At 41.3% G+C, this 18,107-nt stretch overlaps 1 protein-coding gene across 1 annotated transcript; it reads right to left on the bottom strand.

The window, feature by feature from the left end:
- Positions 1-15,610: 15,610 nt before the first annotated feature.
- Positions 15,611-16,999, bottom strand: LOC140835696 (uncharacterized). The gene is made up of 6 exons (XM_073201100.1): positions 16,712-16,999; positions 16,551-16,632; positions 16,093-16,505; positions 15,928-15,984; positions 15,730-15,804; positions 15,611-15,667 (listed from the first exon to the last, which is right to left on the bottom strand). The coding sequence occupies exons 1-6, from the start codon at positions 16,997-16,999 to the stop codon at positions 15,611-15,613; spliced, it is 972 nt and encodes a 323-aa protein (XP_073057201.1).
- Between the last annotated feature and the right edge of the window lie 1,108 nt (positions 17,000-18,107).

Here is an 18,107-nt window from a genome sequence, read left to right as displayed (position 1 = left end):
GAATATTTGTTGCTAAGTTCATAGCTTAGAGGTGAATATCAAAAAATCGTCACTTGTTTCAAAAGATCGGGAAAACACAACGTTCTTTATTTCATCGAATCGAGGGTGTGTCTCTGTTTTTGAGCGCGTTTGCTTCATGATTGAATAATTGCATCGACTTTATCTTTAACTCATCCTCCAACAAAGAACTAATATATACAGGTTGTGAATTATCCATGTCCCCCAAATTTATTTCCTCTAGTGGATCCTGTACTTGGTGCTGGTGATCCTCCAACTGTGATGGTGCTAGTGCCAGATCTATTTGAAATTCCTTTGAAGGTTCAGGTTCTTCTTCAAAGAATATTTCAGACCCATTTTTATTCTCACAACAAGTTCCCTTGAACCAAATCTAAAGTCTGTTACACTTGATCTTTCTTGAACGCGGCTGCAGCTGCCTCCATCTCGTTCCTCTAGAGCTCAATCATCTATATCTTCTATGAGTGGCTGGACCATCGACGTAGGAGGCGTAATGATTGTTGATTTGAGGATTTTACCAAATATTTCACAGGTTCCAAGTGTCTCCATATAAATTAAACAAACTTGGGTTGTCCATCTTTATTTTTTCCGTAGAACTTGATTGGACCAAAATTACTTTTGTAATACCTAACTTCACAACACTTGAATTTGATTGAAAAGATAGAACATCGGCTTGTGGAATCTCAACATCATATCCTTTCCAAAATATCAGGAACTGATGCATTGATTATAGTATACAGTGATTCCCATATATCCGATCCTGGCCAAGCAAGGCTTTGAAATTGGTAGAAGAATTAACAACAAAAAACGCTGAAATAAAATACTTACTTCCCACCAGTACCTCTGTAGAGAATACCACAATAGTTTTATTAGATTTACCCATGAAGGCTTTGACAAATTGTAATGTCTACTAATCTAAAAGCGGAAACATTTTTTTTAAAACTCATATTTTCGAAATAATGCTTAAAAGTTTTGGATGCATGCTCTCAACAGAAAAATATAACATTAAAAAATGACCTTAAATATTTGACAGTAAAAATAGTGCAGTTTAAAATAACTAAACTCATCCAAAATTTTACGCAAACATAAACGAATAAAAATATTAAAATCATCGACATATGAAATGTTCATCTCCTCTCAAATCTCATAAATCATAATTAGGAAAACAAACGGTCCTCGGGTCGTGTCACCGCACCAGTTCTACCTACTCAGAGTTCGGCACCTCCAGTCCCCACATCACCAACTCACCTGCATCACACACACCTAGTGAGTCTAAAGACTCAACACATCTGTACCAGGAATAAAAAGTACATATACATAGCACATGGCAGTGAAAAGTACCATAATCAACATATATTTCGTGAACTTAAAGCATTAACATAAAAATGTCGTATAAAATCGTAACGTGTCAAAGCATGTCTCATCATGTCATCATATACGTATACATTTTCTTTTAATTAAATTCAGTTCATTAGTTGTGACTTTCGTATCAGCTCAATCGTATCAGCTCTATTCAATGGTTCCATCTGCGTAACCACGGTACCGGGCGGCGGGGACATCGGCGACAGCATTACCCGTCCACTGAGCCCTTGGCCTCAGCTCATCATATCTCATGTCATCGTACACATATACATCGTCGGTCACAACCAATTCTCATCCTTAAAAAACATCATCATATTCACCACTTAATAAAAACATTCATCTACATAACTTTTTCCTTAAAACCAAGAATGCACCGTATTTATCATAATTTCATAAAAATCATAAACGTGATGCGTAAAAATTTAAAACATGATAAAATGTACTCAGGGCGGTGCCAGGACAAAAATCTCGAATCGGGTGCAAATGACCATTTTACCCCTGGAAACCCAAAATGACCATTTTACCCCTAGACCTCTAATATTTCGACCCGAGGCTCACCAAACTCCTTAAATCGTCCCAAAATATTTTAAAATTATTTCTTAGACGTAAACTCGAGGCCGTTTCAAAACTTAACTGATTCGTTTTAAACTTCGACTGGGGTCCGGTATTAGCCCGAATCGACCTGAAACTTAACCGAATTTTTCTCAACTTTTTACCACACCTTAAAAACATCTATAAGGCCCTAGAATCACAAAGACTAGACCAAAAAGCCCCTCAAATCAGCTCCAAAAAGCTGCTGGAGTTTTGGCCTTCCTAAATCGCACCCTAATTTGCTCACTTTCTAAAATCACGGTGCTAGCCTACTCCCGACGGTACCAGTCACAAATCAGCCTGAACTAGACGTAGACCAGACCCTACTAGACCTACTTGAGCCGCGGTCATAGCCTCATGAAGCCTACATGACACGCACGATCGCTACTCTCCTAAAACACACCAATCGAGCCAAACTCACTCAACTCTCCCTTGAACCTTCTAGGACAGTACCAGCAGCGTCCATACCTTCCCCAGCCATGAATCAGACCCCACATGGTCTAGTCTAAGTCTTGGATCGACCCTTGCACCGCTGATGTACCTGAAACCCACGGCTTAGCCACATCGAGTCCAAACAAGCATCAACCCCGATCGGACCTCAAACATTCTCGACTAGCTCGATCAAGCTTCGACTCCAACATCTAAACCTCATCTCTCTCGACATTAACAGCTCCCTGTTGACACAATACAGCAGCCCCTTACACAACAAAACCAAAAAATTATGAGAAACAATCAAGGAAATGCAAGAAATACTTGAACACCAAAAATCTCTCATGCACAAGGCTGGATCGAAAGTTTTTCATACATATACACATTCATCAGCATATAAACCATTAATGATGAGTAAAGAAGTGATACAAAGCGTGACTTGATGAATTCTACGCAAGAACGTCGAAGAACGAGTGTCGGGGAAGCGTCAGAGAATTTTCTTGAAAGAAAATGGATATGGACGAAGCCTTATGCTGCGGTAGGTGCTAAAAACTGAGAGATAGCTGATAGGGGAAGGTGAGTGTCGGATTTTACATTTAGGTTTAGGTTTAGGTTTATGGGAGTGTAGGGGAATAATAAAATGGTATAATAAACTATAATGGGCAATTAGTTATCATTTAAAAAGTTTGAAAAGAGTTTTGAGCCCACTAAGCTCAAAAATAGGCCCATCAAGCCCAAAACACTCTCTAAAAATATTTCGTTTTTGTAAGTTTTTGAAATATTTCCTGAACCCTCAATAAGTCCCTTGTTTCGATAAAATCTACGAACCGCTTAAAAATATGCTCTGACTGGTAAAAATACCAAACAAAGCTCATTTGTTTTGAAAAAAATACATTTAAAACATCTTATATTAATTAATAAAAATTAATCCTGTAATAAATTAATTTTCCTGATAATTCCCCGTCTCCATTTCTGGTTCGAGCACGAAATGCATCTAGAAACCCTAATGCATGAACTTTTAAAATATCATGAAATAAATCCTATCATGCAAGAATTATGCATAAAATGATTAAACACATAATTAAATAAAACCCTAGATAGCATGCAGTCAGGTTACGTGAATTAAATTATTGGACCTTACAACTCTCCCCCTCCCCCTCTCCAATAAAATTTTGTCCTCGAAATTCATAACTTACAGAATAACTCCGGGTAGAGACTCCTCATCTCGGTCACAGTATCCCAAGTAGCCTCCTTCTTGGAATGATTCAGCCACTTGACCTTGACCATCTGGACACCTTGTTCCGGAGCCTCTTCTCTCCTGCCTGTCCAATATTTGAGTGTGTCTCTCCTCAAAATACAGGTGCAGTGTCAGCTGAAGTGGCTAATATTTTAGCACATGCGAAGGATCGACATACTTCCGCAGCATGGAGACGTGGAACATATTATGAAATCCCTCCAGATTCGGCAGTAAAGAGACTCTGTACACAAGTGTCCCAACTCTTTCTAGGATCTCAAATGGTCCGGTGAATCTAGGGTTGAGCTTGCCCTTCTTCCCGAACCTCATCACACCCTTCATCGGTGCGACCTTCACAAAAACATGATCCCCTACTGCGAAATCAAGATCTCGTTGCCTCTGATATCCATAACTCTTCTGACGGCTCCTGTACAGTCCTCATCCTGTCCCAAATCCTGCACACTAACTCCTCTATCTGCTGACAATGTCCGGACCCAATTCTGATCGATCTCCTACCTAATCCCAATAAACCGGCGACCTACACTTCCGTCCGTACAATGCCTCGTATGGAGCCATATTGATCGATGCTTGATAACTATTGTTGTAGGTGAACTCCAAAAGAGGTAACTTCTGCTCCCAGCTGCCCTGGAAGTCGATCATGCAAGCTCGGAGTAGGTCATCCAGAATCTGGATCATCCTCTCCGACTGTCCGTCTGTCTGAGGATGAAAAGCGGTACTGAATAACAACTATTCCAGAATCTTCCAGAATGCAGACGTGAATCTCGGATCCCTGTCTAGCACGATGAACACTGGAATCCCATGCAGTCTGACTATCTTGCTGATGTACAACTCTGCATACTGAGTCATGGTGAATTTTTTCCTGATCGGTAAGAAATGAGCTGATTTAGTGAGCCGATCAACAATCACCCAGATGGCATTAAACACCCCAGTAGTCCTTGGAAGTCCTGTCACAAAATCCATGGTGATATTCTCCCATTTCTACTCGGGAATAGGGAGTGGTCTCATCTTTCCTTCAGATCTCTGAAGCTCTGCCTTGACCTGCTGAAAAGTCAAACACTCGGAGACGGATCGCAGAATATCTCGCTTCATGCACGACCACCAATAAAGAGTCTGTAGATCATTATACATTTTCGTACTCCCTGGATGGATTGAGTACGGAGTGTTGTGGGTCTCGCTCAAGATATCTGCTCAAAGGGAATCACTGTCAGGATCCCATAGGCGGTCCCTATATCTGACTATGCTGTCCACAACTGTATACAGCCTCTGGCCATTAGCCTCGTCCCTCTGTCTCCACTTCTGTAATTGCTCGTCAGAAGTCTACCCTGCCCGAATCCTGTTTCTCAACGTCGACTGTACTGTCAGAGTAGCAAGATTCGGGGCCTCGCCCCTGGCATAAACTGTAAGCTCAAATCTCTGAATCTCAGCCTGTAGCGGTCTCTGCACTGACAAATGAGCGATCACTGCGTGCTTCCTGCTTAAAGCGTCCGCAACCAAATTAGCCTTACCCGGATGGTAGCTAATGTCACAATCATAATCCTTCACTAGCTCAAGCCACCTCCTCTGTCGCATATTCAGCTCTTTCTATGTAAAGAAGTACTTCAGGCTCTTATGGTCAGTAAAAATCCTGCACTTCTCCACATAGAGATAGTGTCTCCAGATTTTCAGCTCAAATACCACTACTTCTAGCTTGAGGTCAAGAGTCTGATAATTATTCTCATGGACCTTTAGCTGTCTAGACGCGTAGGCTATCCTACCATGACTAGTAGGACCCCGTTCCCAAGCCCAGGTCGAGCCGGACGTCCTCTTTCCCCCTAGCCGAACCCTTACAAGCCAAGATGTCATGAAAACCCTAGGACTCCCCTTAGCTAGCCAGGCCCGACTCCAGCCATCATTCCCACCTTAAATCGTCCATGTTATTTCCATAAAACATCTTATGTTGGCAGCGTACTCGTTGGAAATAATAACGCATTAAATATTTACGTAAAAACTTTCAAAACTTTAAAAATAATCGTCAAAACGTTAAGAAATTTAAACTCAAATATTTTCCATGCAGAATAAAAAAACATGCATATTATGGATTGATTGATGCATCAAGGGAGTTTAGAAGCATGTCTTTGCGTTTTAGAACGCTCGAAAATACGATCGTCGACGTGGGGTGCGAGGAAGAACGAATGGGCGTCGAAGACTCCTTGTTTTCTCCTCTAAATTTTTCGAAAATAAGTGTGTGATGTGTGTGAATATTTCGGCTCGTATAGGTCTCCCAAAGCCTAGGTTTTTATTTTATAGGTTTTAATATGCATAGTAATGGACTTGGGTTTTGGGCTTTCAAGTTTAGGATCAATCAAGCCTACTCATACTAGGTAAATTAGGCTCAATAACACTTATTTAATCTTAAAATAAAAGTTAATAAAAATTAGTTTTCAAAACTAATGCATTGATATTTTAAAAGACCCTCGTTTGCCCAAAACTGGCTTCCTGAATAAAATCAAGCTCGTCTCGTAAAATAATTATAACTCTATAATTTTTAGAAAAAAATTAATCATTTTTAATCATATTAATAAGCCTTAAAAATATTTATTTTGTCTTTGTCGTCTCCGGTCTCCTTTCCCCAGCCTATTATCGAATATTTGGGTAGAATCCTTCAATTTCATGGAATCATGCACTTTAAACATTTATGCATGTAAATATATCAATTAAGTATTTAATATCAATTAAGTAAAATAAATATGTAATTTAAATCATTTGCATGCATGCGGTTTACGTGGGTTGGCTTTTGGACGTTACAAAGCTCATTTTTTTGTAACAATCATGAGCCATTAGACTGAACCAACATGGGCCTCGGCCCATACCCATGCACCCTACTAGTCACGGGTCGTTATGATGGTCCAGCATTGGCTTGCACCGCCACTCATAAAATATCTCACCTCTGGAAATGGTTTGTTTCATTTCCCCAACACTTGAATCCAGGAGCTCCAGGCTTAAGTTCCTAGATAGGAACTTAAGCTTGGAGCTCCTGGGTTCAAGTGTTAAGGAAAACAAAAGAAACCACTTTCTAGGGTAGTCTGAACCAACATGAGCCATAGCCCATACCCATGTACCAGAACTTGTCATTGGTTGTTCAGATGGTCCAGCAGCATGGAGACGTGGAACACATTATAAACTCCCTCCAGATTCGGCAGTAAAATGACTCTGTACGCAAGTGTCCCAACTCTATCGAGGATCTCAAATAGTCCGATGAATCTAAGGCTGAGCTTGCCCTTCTTCTCGAAACTCATCACACCCTTCATCGGTGCGACCTTCACAAAAACATTATCCCCTACTGCGAAATCAAGATCTCGTTGTCTCTGATATGCATAACTCTTCTGACGGCTCCTGTACAGTCCTCATCCTGTCCCGAATCCTGCACACTAACTCCGCTGTCCAAAGACAATGTCGGACCCATTTCTGATCGCTCTCCTACCTCATCCCAATAAAATGGCGACCTACACTTCAGTCCGTACAATGCCTCGTATGGAGCCATACTGATCGATGTCTGATAACTGTTGTTGTAGGTGAACTCCACAAGAGGTAACTTCAGCTCCTAGCTGCCCTGGAAGTCGTTCATGCAAGCTCGGAGTAGGTCATCCAAAATCTGGATCACCCTCTCCGAATGTCCGTCTGTCTGAGGATGAAAAGCAGTACTGAAAACAACTTAGTACCTAGAGCTTGATGGAGACTCTTCCAGAATGCAGACGTGAACCTCGGATCCCTGTCTGGCACAATGGAAACTAGAATCCCATGCAGTCTGACTATCTCGCTGATGTACAACTCTGTGTACCGAGTCATGGTGAATTTTTTCCTGATCGGTAAGAAACGAGCTGATTTAGTGAGGCGATCAACAATCACCCTGATGACATTAAATACCCCAGTAGTCCTTTGAAGCCCTGTCACAAAATCCATGGTGATATTCTCCAATTTCTACTCGGGAATAGGGAGTGGTTTCATCTTTCCTTCAGGTCTCTGATGCTCTGCCTTGACATGCTCAAGTCAAACATTTAATTGCATAAATTGCACTTATCAAATCTCCCCAAACTTGAACTTTTGCTAGTCCCAAGAAAAATAAAATAAGGAAAACATTAGCTATACTAAACTCAACACATCCTAAAGAATGTAACTGAACGAACAAGAGTTTTGGAATAAAAGGATAACCATTAGCCTCAGATATTACAGTCCCATCATATGGAATCAAACAAATGCCACATTACTCACACTTCACGTGCGTGTGTGTTTTTCTATTCTTGTTTACCCACTCCAAATGCCAAAATAAGTTCATATCTTTTTATCTCATAAAATTCTGGACTCTTTGACACACATGTAACTAATAAAATCATTGAGATACACATTTACCTTCACAAATCAACATGACTTATAGGGTATCATTTGACTAAACAGGATGGCAATCAGAAGGAAATAATTAACCAAACATAGTTCACTATCATGAGATGTGCACATGTACACAATCAAATTCCATGTCTATCAACAAAAATTTTAAGTGTCCATAGGCTTCACTTTGGCAACTCTTCTCCACTAGTATATTGGGTATATGTGACTCGGTTAATAGGTTTTTTAAGTTTATAACGTTAGGCTACGGCTAATGGCTACAAATAAAGATAGGGAATCAAAAGTGAGAGAAACAAACCAATTTATTTTTCAACACACTTCACCCGCCTTATCATATTTCACTTCCAATTGAATTGTCACAACATATTTACCATTTTTTCTTCCTTTTCTTCATATCAACACATCATACTCCTTTATTCTTTATTTAACCTTTCTTCGGCTGATATTCGTACCCGCGCACAAGGAAAAAGAAACTTTTGTGGTGATAAATAGATTCATTTTCTCTCAATTTTTAGTAGGTACTAGTGTATATGCTCAAAGTTCGGTAGTTGATGCGGGGATTTAGGATTGATAGGAATGGGGGCTCTTGTGTCCATTCGATTTTCATTAAGCTCAAATATGGGACACTAGCGTCTAATACGATGTTATGGGTAGGCTTGAAAGGCTCAACATTTCAAAAATTGCCTAAATCATCCCTAAGTCACACAATACTCGTATCTCGTCTCGAAGAGTTCCAAACCAAGTTCTAGACTACTGTCAATCAACCAATCAACAAAAACAGATAGATAATGTTTTCAGGTATACTCAAACAGAAAAAATCACATTTCTCATTCTCATTTAGGCTCAAAGGACTGACAATTGTTAAAGAAAAACAGGCCCCATATAATTCAGAGACTGCCTAGATCATCTTTGTGTTAGTGAACACGTAAATCAATGACAAGTAATCAACATGCGGGTTTTGGAGTCCATTCATAAATTCCAAATCATAAATCACATGAGCACTCTCTTGACCTCAGATGTATCAACAATCATGGCAATCTTGAATTAGGGTGTAAACGTTTAAGTATAGGTAGTATGTATTTAGATTCGTAATCGTGGAGCAGCATCTATTTCGTGTCAAATCTCATTAGTGGTTGGCTATTACCTTAATTCCACAACTATGACAATTTAGACACTAAAAATGAACACATAAATGATTTTTTTTATTGCTACCAACTCAGTAAACAATAAGAGATCAACTCACAATAAAGCATCAAAATGTCAACTCACCGTCCCCCCCCCCCCCCAAACTTAAAGTATACATTGTCCTAATGTATAAACAGGAAAGAACGGAACAATCATACCTCCCATAACAAGCGTCAGTGCTCGCCTTCATCATCGTCGGCATCCTCATCCATGTGCTAGGGTGGTGCCTGTGAAGAAGGTCCCGCGTACTAGGGTGGCCATACAGGCGGCTGTGGAAACATCGGATTATCTGGACCTATAGGCGGAAATCACTGAGCGAGTACGGAAGTGAAATCCATCATATAACCCATGAAATGGTCTGTGCGGAACTAAAGCAAATACAACACCTGGCGCTGCTCAACCAGTAACCTCCTCTGGTCCTGCATCTCAGTCTCTAGTCTCTGAAATCTGTCTCCTTTGTTTGGTTTGCCTGCTGCAAGTGGTGGTTGCGGTAGAATATGTTGTTGTGTCCTCTCCTCGTCGTCCGGATACTCATGGGGTATATAAGAAGCGACTCCAAAGTAAGCAACAATGGGGGACTTCGGCTTTAGAACTTGACACGTCGGCTGGTCGGCACAGCTCAGTAACAATATGAGGACATGGAATAGCAACCGTGGCTAACCCTGCGCCGGCTCTCATAATTGATCCATGAATGATTTTACCCAAATCAATAGATTTTCCCCTCATAGCAAAGAAAAGTGCAACCTTGTCTTTGGTCACATCATAATACTACGAGGACGGGATAATCCGGGCTAATACGATGGACGTCCAAGCACTTGGATTAGGTCCCATGTCGGATTTCTTTAGAGAGATAGGACCACTCGAGCGCATTTTCCAAGAAGCGCCTGCTTGACATATGGTCTGAATGACTTTTGTATAATCGACCCCCTCTTCGAGAAATACATTGTACTCGTCACGGTCGAAGTTGGACATCTGATAGATCATATTAATAGTTCGAGAATCAAACGACACCAATTTACCCATCACCAAAACTTTAGACTCGTCATGACGTATCCGGAGGTTTGCGTAGAATTCTCGCACAAGAAAAATAAAGGCATCCAAAGGGGGTTGAGAGAATTCAACCCATCCTCGTTGTTCCAGTTCCTGCACAATAACAACACGTGGAATTGACAAGTAAAATCCCCGTTCTCGGATGATGGATCTTGTCATAGGACTCTCGTAGACTTGTTTAGCCTCCTCATTCCAAAACCTATGAGAATCAAACCTTGCGGAGGAAGAAGCACCCCACCAAATTCAAACAATCGAGGAGCCAAGGTCACTGATAATCGCACCCCAACGTGCGTCAGAGCAAATATAATCAACTCACCACACCAACCAATCTATTTATCAATGCCATGTACAAACCCAGTCACAAAGTGTTTTAGAGCAGTGAGAAAAACCCAATTCACAAAATCAAAAATTCCCCATACAGAAATTCTAATCTCAATATTTGAACAAAATCTGAGTATAACTCTTACTTTCACAAGAAAGCAACTTGTAATCGGGTGTGGTCGGAAGTCACGGCAGTGAGCAAAGTTTCATCATTCACTTTCATAGGAGTGTAGCGGCGGTAGGTTTTTTTTTAAAGGAGGGAACGGCATTTTGCAGAGCAGGGAGCGGCTATTTTGTTCTTTTTCTAAACACAGGTTTCGCTTCCTTTTTTTTAATAGATCAAATCGCGCGCATATGCGCGTCCTAAACCAGTGCATATGCACCAAAGTCACTGTTGAATTTTATATGCCTTGTCATATTGCGCACATGTGCGCCTCTGTATATGCGCGAGGTCCACTGCCTTCCGAGCTATGGCGTGCACATGTGAGCGAAAATAAATCGTGCATGTGCGTGATGCACTCTGTCCAATTTTTTTTTTCCCACACCTGCAAAAATAAAATAATTCAGATCAATACTCGAATGGGGAAAATTAAAATGAACAAATAAAGGATTAAAATAAAAGAATCTAAACCAAAGGATTGCTAAAGAAAATTGTGGGTTGCCTCCCACACAGCACTTGGTTTATAGTCATCAGCCTGACTTTCTCCTTCCTACTTTGGTTCTCCAAGTGGAATGTTGTACATGTTTCTCACTTCATGTAACACCCCAGATTCGATTACTGTCCTCACTGTATCAAGACGGGTCTTTCCAGCGTGCTTATGTCCTCAGTCACACGCACCCTAGGAAACTTCCCAGGAGGTCACCCATCCCAAAATTGCGCCAAGTCAAGCACTCTTAACTTTGGAGTTCTTATGTGATGAGCTACCGAAAAGAAGATGCACCTTCGTGATATGAGTAGTACCAATCAAATCTTTTAAACCCTCTTCAACTCTACAGTCCATTACATTGAACAGTCTCGGAATCCCTCTCATTCTCGTGTGGGTCGGTTCATTCATGTTCCCTCCACCTAGAAGCCTGCCAGGAGCCGCACATTGTCCTTGCAACTGATGACACTTGGCGATCACCCCCACCCTCTTCGGCCCCGGGCCTCACATGCCCACCAGCTTCTGCTTGGTTCGTCCCCGAACCACACCGTACTAAGAGAGGTCGGCTTTGATACCAACTGTAACGCCCCAGATTCGACGACTGTCCTCGCTGTATCAAGACGAGTCTTTCCAGCGTGCTTATGTCCTCACTCACACGCACCGTAGGAAACTTCCCAGGAGGTCACCCATCCCAAAATTGCCCCAAGTCAAGCACGCTTAACTTTGGAGTTCTTATGTGATGAGCTACCGAAAAGAAGATGCACCTTCGTGATATGAGTAGTACCAATCAAATCTTTTAAGCCCTCTTCAACTGTACAGTCCATTACATTGAACAGTCGGAATCCCTCTCATTCCCGTGTGGGTCGGTTCATTCATGTTCCCTCCACCTAGAAGCCTGCCAGGAGCCGCTCATTGTCCGTGCAACTGATGGCACCGGCGATCACCCCCGCCCTCTTCGGCCCCGGGCCTCACATGCCCACCAGCTTCCGCTTAGTTCGTCTCCGAACCACACCGTACTAAGAGAGGTTGGCTCTGATACCAACTGTAACGCCCCAGATTCGACGACTGTCCTCGCTGTATCAAGACGAGTCTTACCAGCGTACTTATGTCCTCACTCACACGCACCCTAGGAAACTTCCCAGGAAGCCACCCATCCCAAAATTGCCCTAAGTCAAGCACGCTTAACTTTGGAGTTCTTATGTGATGAGCTACCGAAAAGAAGATGCACCTTCGTGATATGAGTAGTACCAATCAAATATTTTAAGCCCTCGTCAACTGTACAGTCCATTACATTGAACAGTCTCGGAATCCCTCTCATTCCCGTGTGGGTCGGTTCATTCATGTTCCCTCCACCTAGAAGCCTGCCAGGAGCTGCTCATTGTCTGTGCAACTGATGGCACCGGCAATCACCCCCGCCCTCTTCGGCTCCGGGCCTCACACTTCACTTCCAAAGTAATGCTTGACCCTCTGACCATTCACTTCGAATGTCTCATCGTTGTTTAACTTCAGCTCAATTGCCCCAAGTGGGTACACTGTTTCCACTGTTAATGGTCCAGACCATCGTGATTTTAACGTACGAGGAAACAACCTCAGTCGAGAATTGAACAATAACACTTGTTGTCCTGGTTCGAAGTCTCGTCGAAGAATCTGTCTGTCATGTCATCTCTTGGTTTTTTCTTTGTATATCTTTGCATTCTCGTATGCATCATTCCTAAATTCCTCCATCTCATTCAACTGCAACAGTCATCGCTTGCCAGATGCCCCCATATCAAAATTCAGCTTTTTTACAGCCCAAAAGGCTCTGTGCTCCAGTTCTAGAGGTAGATGGCAAGCTTTCCCAAAGAACAACCTATAAGGCGACATCCCGATAGGTGCCTTGTATGCAATCATGTACGAACATAAGGCATCATCTAGATTTATCGCCAAATCTTTCCAGTTTGTCTTCACTATTTTTTCTAATATCTGCTTGATCTCCCGGTTGGATATTTCTGCTTGCCCATTTGCTTACGGGTGGTATGTGAGTGTCACCCTGTGCTTCACATCATACTTAGCCAACAGTGAGTTAAAAACTTTGTTACAGAAATGTGTACCTTCATCACTGATTATGCCTCTCGGAGTTCCAAATTTTGTAAAGATGTTCATGTGGACAAACTTAACAACAACCCGACCATCATTAGTACTGGTGGAAATTACTTCCACCCATTTGGATACACATTCAACAGCAAGTAAAATATAAGATTGGCCAAAAGAGGATGAGAATGGACCCATGAAGTCAATACCCCAGACATAAAAAAGTTCCACCTCCAAAATATTTGTTAGTGGTAACTCGTGGCGTCTAGAAATATTGCCAACTCTTTGGCATTCATCACATGACTTTACTAAAGTATAGCTGTCTTTAATCAGATTAGGCCAATAGAAACTTGACTGCAATACATTAGCTGCTATTCTAGATGCTCCAAAGTGTCCACCATAGGGTGAGGAATGACACTGCTATATAATCGTACCTGCTGCTTCCTCTGTTACACACCGTCTAATTATCTGATTAGAGCATCTCTTGAACACGAAGGGATCGTCCCACAGACAAAACTTGGCATCATGAAGAAATTTCTTCTTTTGGTGATGAGTTAAATCTGGTGGTAATTCACATGCAGCAAGAAAATTAGCTATATCTGCAAACCAAGGATTACTTTGAAGAGTTGTTTTTCTCGAAACGACTCATTGATAGCTCCGCCTTCAGTTCTTTCTTCCATCTCTAGGCGTGACAACTGATCTGCCACCTTATTCTCGCAGCCTTTCTTGTCTTTGACTTCAAAGTCAAACTCTTGAAGTAGGATTATCTATCGTATCAACATGGGCTTTGCATCTTTTTGGTAAACAAGTAACGAATAGTTGCATGGTCAGTAAAAACAGTTACCTTGGTGCAAATGAGATATGTTCTGAACTTGTCGAATGCAAACACCACTGTTAGCATCTCTTTCTCAGTGGTTGTGTAATTTTGTTGGGCTGCATTAAGTGTGCGACTTGCATAGTAGATGGCCTTGAACATCTTGTCTCGCCTTTTTCCCAATACTGCTCCCACATCATAGTCACTATCATTGCACATGAGCTCAAAGGGCTCCTTCCAGTCAGGCACAATCAAGATGGGTTCAGAAATCAGCGCTGTCTTGATCCTGTTAAATGCCTGCAAACAATCATCGTCAAAAATAAATGTAGAATCTTTCTCTAACAAATTACATAAAGGTCTAGTAATTTTAGAGAAATCTTTAATATAGCGACGATAAAACCCGTCATGTCCCAAGAAACTTCTGATCGCTTTCATCTTCTTCGGTGGTGGGAGATTTCAATTGTCACGACTTTGGCTCTGCCCACTTTCATTCCTCTGGCCGAAATCTTGTGCCCAAACACAATACCTTCTTGAACCATGAAGTGACATTTATCCCAATTCAAAACTAAATTCTACCCCTGACATCTCTGCAAAACAAGTGTCAGATTCTGCAAACAATGATCAAATGATGAACCAAAGACATATATATCATCCATGAAAACTTCCATGGTTTCCTCCACCATGTCAGAAAATATGTCCATCATACACCGGTGAAACGTAGCAGGTACATTGCAAAGTCCAAATGGCATTCTCCTGAAAGAAAATATACCATAGGGTCAAGTGAAGGTAGTCTTCTCTTGAGCCTCTGGTGCTATGAAAATTTGATTATAACCTGAATAACCATCTAGAAAGCAATAATAATGATAACCATATGGTCAATTAAGGGAAGCGGGAAGTGATCTTTCCTAGTGGCATCATTCAATTTTCTGTAATCTATACACACTCACCAACCAGTCACTGGACAAGTTGAAATCAATTCATTCCTCTCATTCTTCACCACAGTCACACCGCTCTTCTTAGTCACTACTTGCACTGGTGGAACCCAAGAATGGTCAGATATAACATAAATAACACCAGCATTTAACAATTTTAATACCTCAGCTCTCACCACTTCTTTCATGGCCGGATTAAGCCTCCTCTGATGATCAACATAGGGAGAATAAGATTCCTGCATCAAGATTTAGTGCATACAAACAGTAGGGCCAATCCCCTTTACATCAAAAACTGTCCATCCAAAGCAGATTAAAACTCTCGCAACACTCTCAACAATCTATCTTTCTCATCAATAGTAAGAGCAGAAGATATAATTATCGGGTAGGACGAACTCTCGTCTAAGAATGCATAACACAAGTGACTCGGCAATTTTTTCAATTCAGGAGATTCTTTTGGTACCACTTTACTCGCATCTTCGAGTAACTCTTCGTGCTGGGAATCAGTCTTTTCTTTAGGCAACATATTGAGAGCAAGTAACTCCTCTCTCACGTCCAGTCCTCTTCATCCACTGTAGACGCTGATTCCAATAAGCATATCTCCAAGGAATCTTTCGTCAACCTACCAGCACAAACATGAGATACACATGAATCAATTATATCAATACTATTACAAGTACTTACCCCATTTGGTCCTCTGATGGTGTTGTAGATTTTGAACACAACTTCCTCTCCACCTACTCTTAGTGTGAGCTCGCCCTTGTGCACATCAATCAAGGCTTTTCCGGTGGCCAAGAACGGCCTTCCAAAGATAAGTGGAGTCTCCTAGTCTTCCTCCATATCTAAAATGACAAAGTCAGTAGGAAATATGAATATGTCTACCTTTACCAGCACATCCTCTACTATCCCTCGTGGATATGTAAGTGATACGTCCGCCAGCTGCAAAGTAATAGTGATAGGCTTCACCTCGCCAAGCTCCAAGGTCCTGTAAATAGAAAAAGGCATTAAATTAATAATGACACCTAAATCACATAAAGCCCTATTTACTCTAGAACTACCAATAACACACAGAATAGTAAAAATCCCTTGATCTTTGAGTTTTTGTGGTAGTTTCCTTTGGAGTATGGCACTGCACTCTTCGGTTAGCTTTACTTTCTCAAATTCTTGAAGTTTCCTCTTCTTGGACATCATATCCTTGATGAACTTAGCGTAATTTGTCATTTGCTCCAATGCATCGGCAAATGGGATGTTAATGTGTATTTTCTTGAAGATTTCTAGAAACTTCGCAAACTGATCGTCTACCTCTTTCTTCTTGAACCTATGTGGATATGGAAGATTCACCTTTGGTAAAGGCTGCTGTTCACAAACTTTCTTGGGTTTCTCTACTATCTTTTTTCCAACACTTACATCCTTTCCATCATCTTCCTCAACAAGGATCTCTACATTCTCTTCAGTAGGCTCTGGGATTCAAATTTCCTTGCTACTCCTCAGTGTGACAGCTTTGCCTTTCTCCATAGGGTTCACCTCCGTATTGCTTGGGAACTGTCCTCTATTCTGATCTTTCAAAGCATTGGCTAGTTGCTCAATCTGTGTTTCAAGATTTCATCGTGGCACACATATTCCCCATGTGTGTCTCCATGCTATCAAGACGAGACTCAGTTCTAGCCATTCTTTTCCCAGACTCAGCCAAAAACTTCCCAATTAGATTCTCAAAAGACTTTCCTTCACCCTTCTGTGTATTGAAACCCGGTGGAAGATTCAACACGTTCTTGTTAGTCGCATAAGAGAAATTCTCGTGATTCCTCAAACCTGGAAGATAAGTATTAGAGGGAGGATTACCTCGATATCCTCCATAGCCACGATTGTTGTTGATGTACTGAGCTTCCTCCACAACATGCTCTTCTTCGGCAGTCGCCAGTGCTACATCAGACTTAGATTGGCATGCCTTGTTCATTGCTGAAATATGTGTGGTCAACGCCGAGACCTATGCAGTAAGTGATGTGATCGGGTCTACGGCATACACTCCAATAGGTTTCCTTGATCCAGATCTCTCACTAGGCCTCTGGTAACTGTTAATGGTCATCTGTTCAAGCAATTCATAAGCCTCGTCAGGTGTTTTGGAGAAAATAGTAACTCCGACGGCTGCATCCACATTCCCTCTAGTTGGCCCATCCAAACCATTGTAAAATAACTCAATCTGCACCCAATCTGCATATCCATGATTTTGACACCTCTTGAGTAATTCTTTGTATCTCTCCCAAGCATTATATAACACCTCGAATTCCATCTGCCTGAAGTTGGTGATATCTATTTTCAGCTGAGCAGACTTTGCAGGAGGAAAATACTTTGACAGAAACTTCGTTACCAAATCTGCCCATGTAGTAATACTATCCAGAGGTAGAGATTGGAGCCAACTCCTTGCTTGATCCCTGAGAGAAAACGGAAACAGGCACAATCGAATAATTTCATCAGAAACACCGTTAGTTTTTACCGTATCTGTGATCTCGAGAAAAGTTCTTAGGTGAAGATGGGGTTCTACAGTGGCTGTTCCTCCAAATTGGTTCTGTTGAACCATGTTGATGAGTGCGGGCTTTAGATCGAAGTTATTAGCAGCAACTGGTTCAGCGAGCTATTCTAAAATAGTGAGTGTTGATGACTGGGAGGAAATGCTCTCGGATTGGCACCTCTCTTGGGGACTCATTCTAATTATCTCTGTTTTCGGCCATTGCTTTAATTTCCTCTCTTCTTCCTTTCCTTAATCTCCTGGCATTTCTTTCGATTTTCGGATAAAAAATTAGCAAATCGGGATTTTGATATCTTCGCATGCACTGCAAAACAGAAAAGATTAAAAATTAACAAAATAAATAAATAAATAAAATAAAATCTAAATTAAAGTCAAGACTTCTTAGTAACGATATTAATATGCAATTAAATAATTTACTCCCCGGCAACGGCGCCAAAAGCTTGCAGCGAATTTTCACTACCGCAAGTGTTCGATGTCAAGTTTTAGTACTGATATAGGTACAAATATCGTTCCCATGAGAAAATTATTTAAAATTGTA

Source organism: Primulina eburnea, chromosome 7, assembly GCF_022965805.1.
Source record: "Primulina eburnea isolate SZY01 chromosome 7, ASM2296580v1, whole genome shotgun sequence".
In the NCBI taxonomy this organism is placed as follows: Eukaryota; Viridiplantae; Streptophyta; class Magnoliopsida; order Lamiales; family Gesneriaceae; genus Primulina; species Primulina eburnea.
This window is presented reverse-complemented; position numbering and strand designations above follow the sequence as displayed.

Excerpts from the sequence above, each read along its gene's own strand:
- LOC140835696 (XM_073201100.1), bottom strand. The coding sequence starts at position 16,999 with ATGAACAAGGCATGCCAATCTAAGTCTGATGTAGCACTGGCGACTGCC. Across the intron at positions 16,633-16,711 it reads CTGAGTCTGGGAAAAGAATG|ATTGAGCAACTAGCCAATGC; the intron begins GCTAGAACTGAG and ends CTTGAAACACAG. Across the intron at positions 15,668-15,729 it reads CCATCAGAGGACCAAATGGG|GTTGACGAAAGATTCCTTGG; the intron begins GTAAGTACTTGT and ends TTGTGCTGGTAG.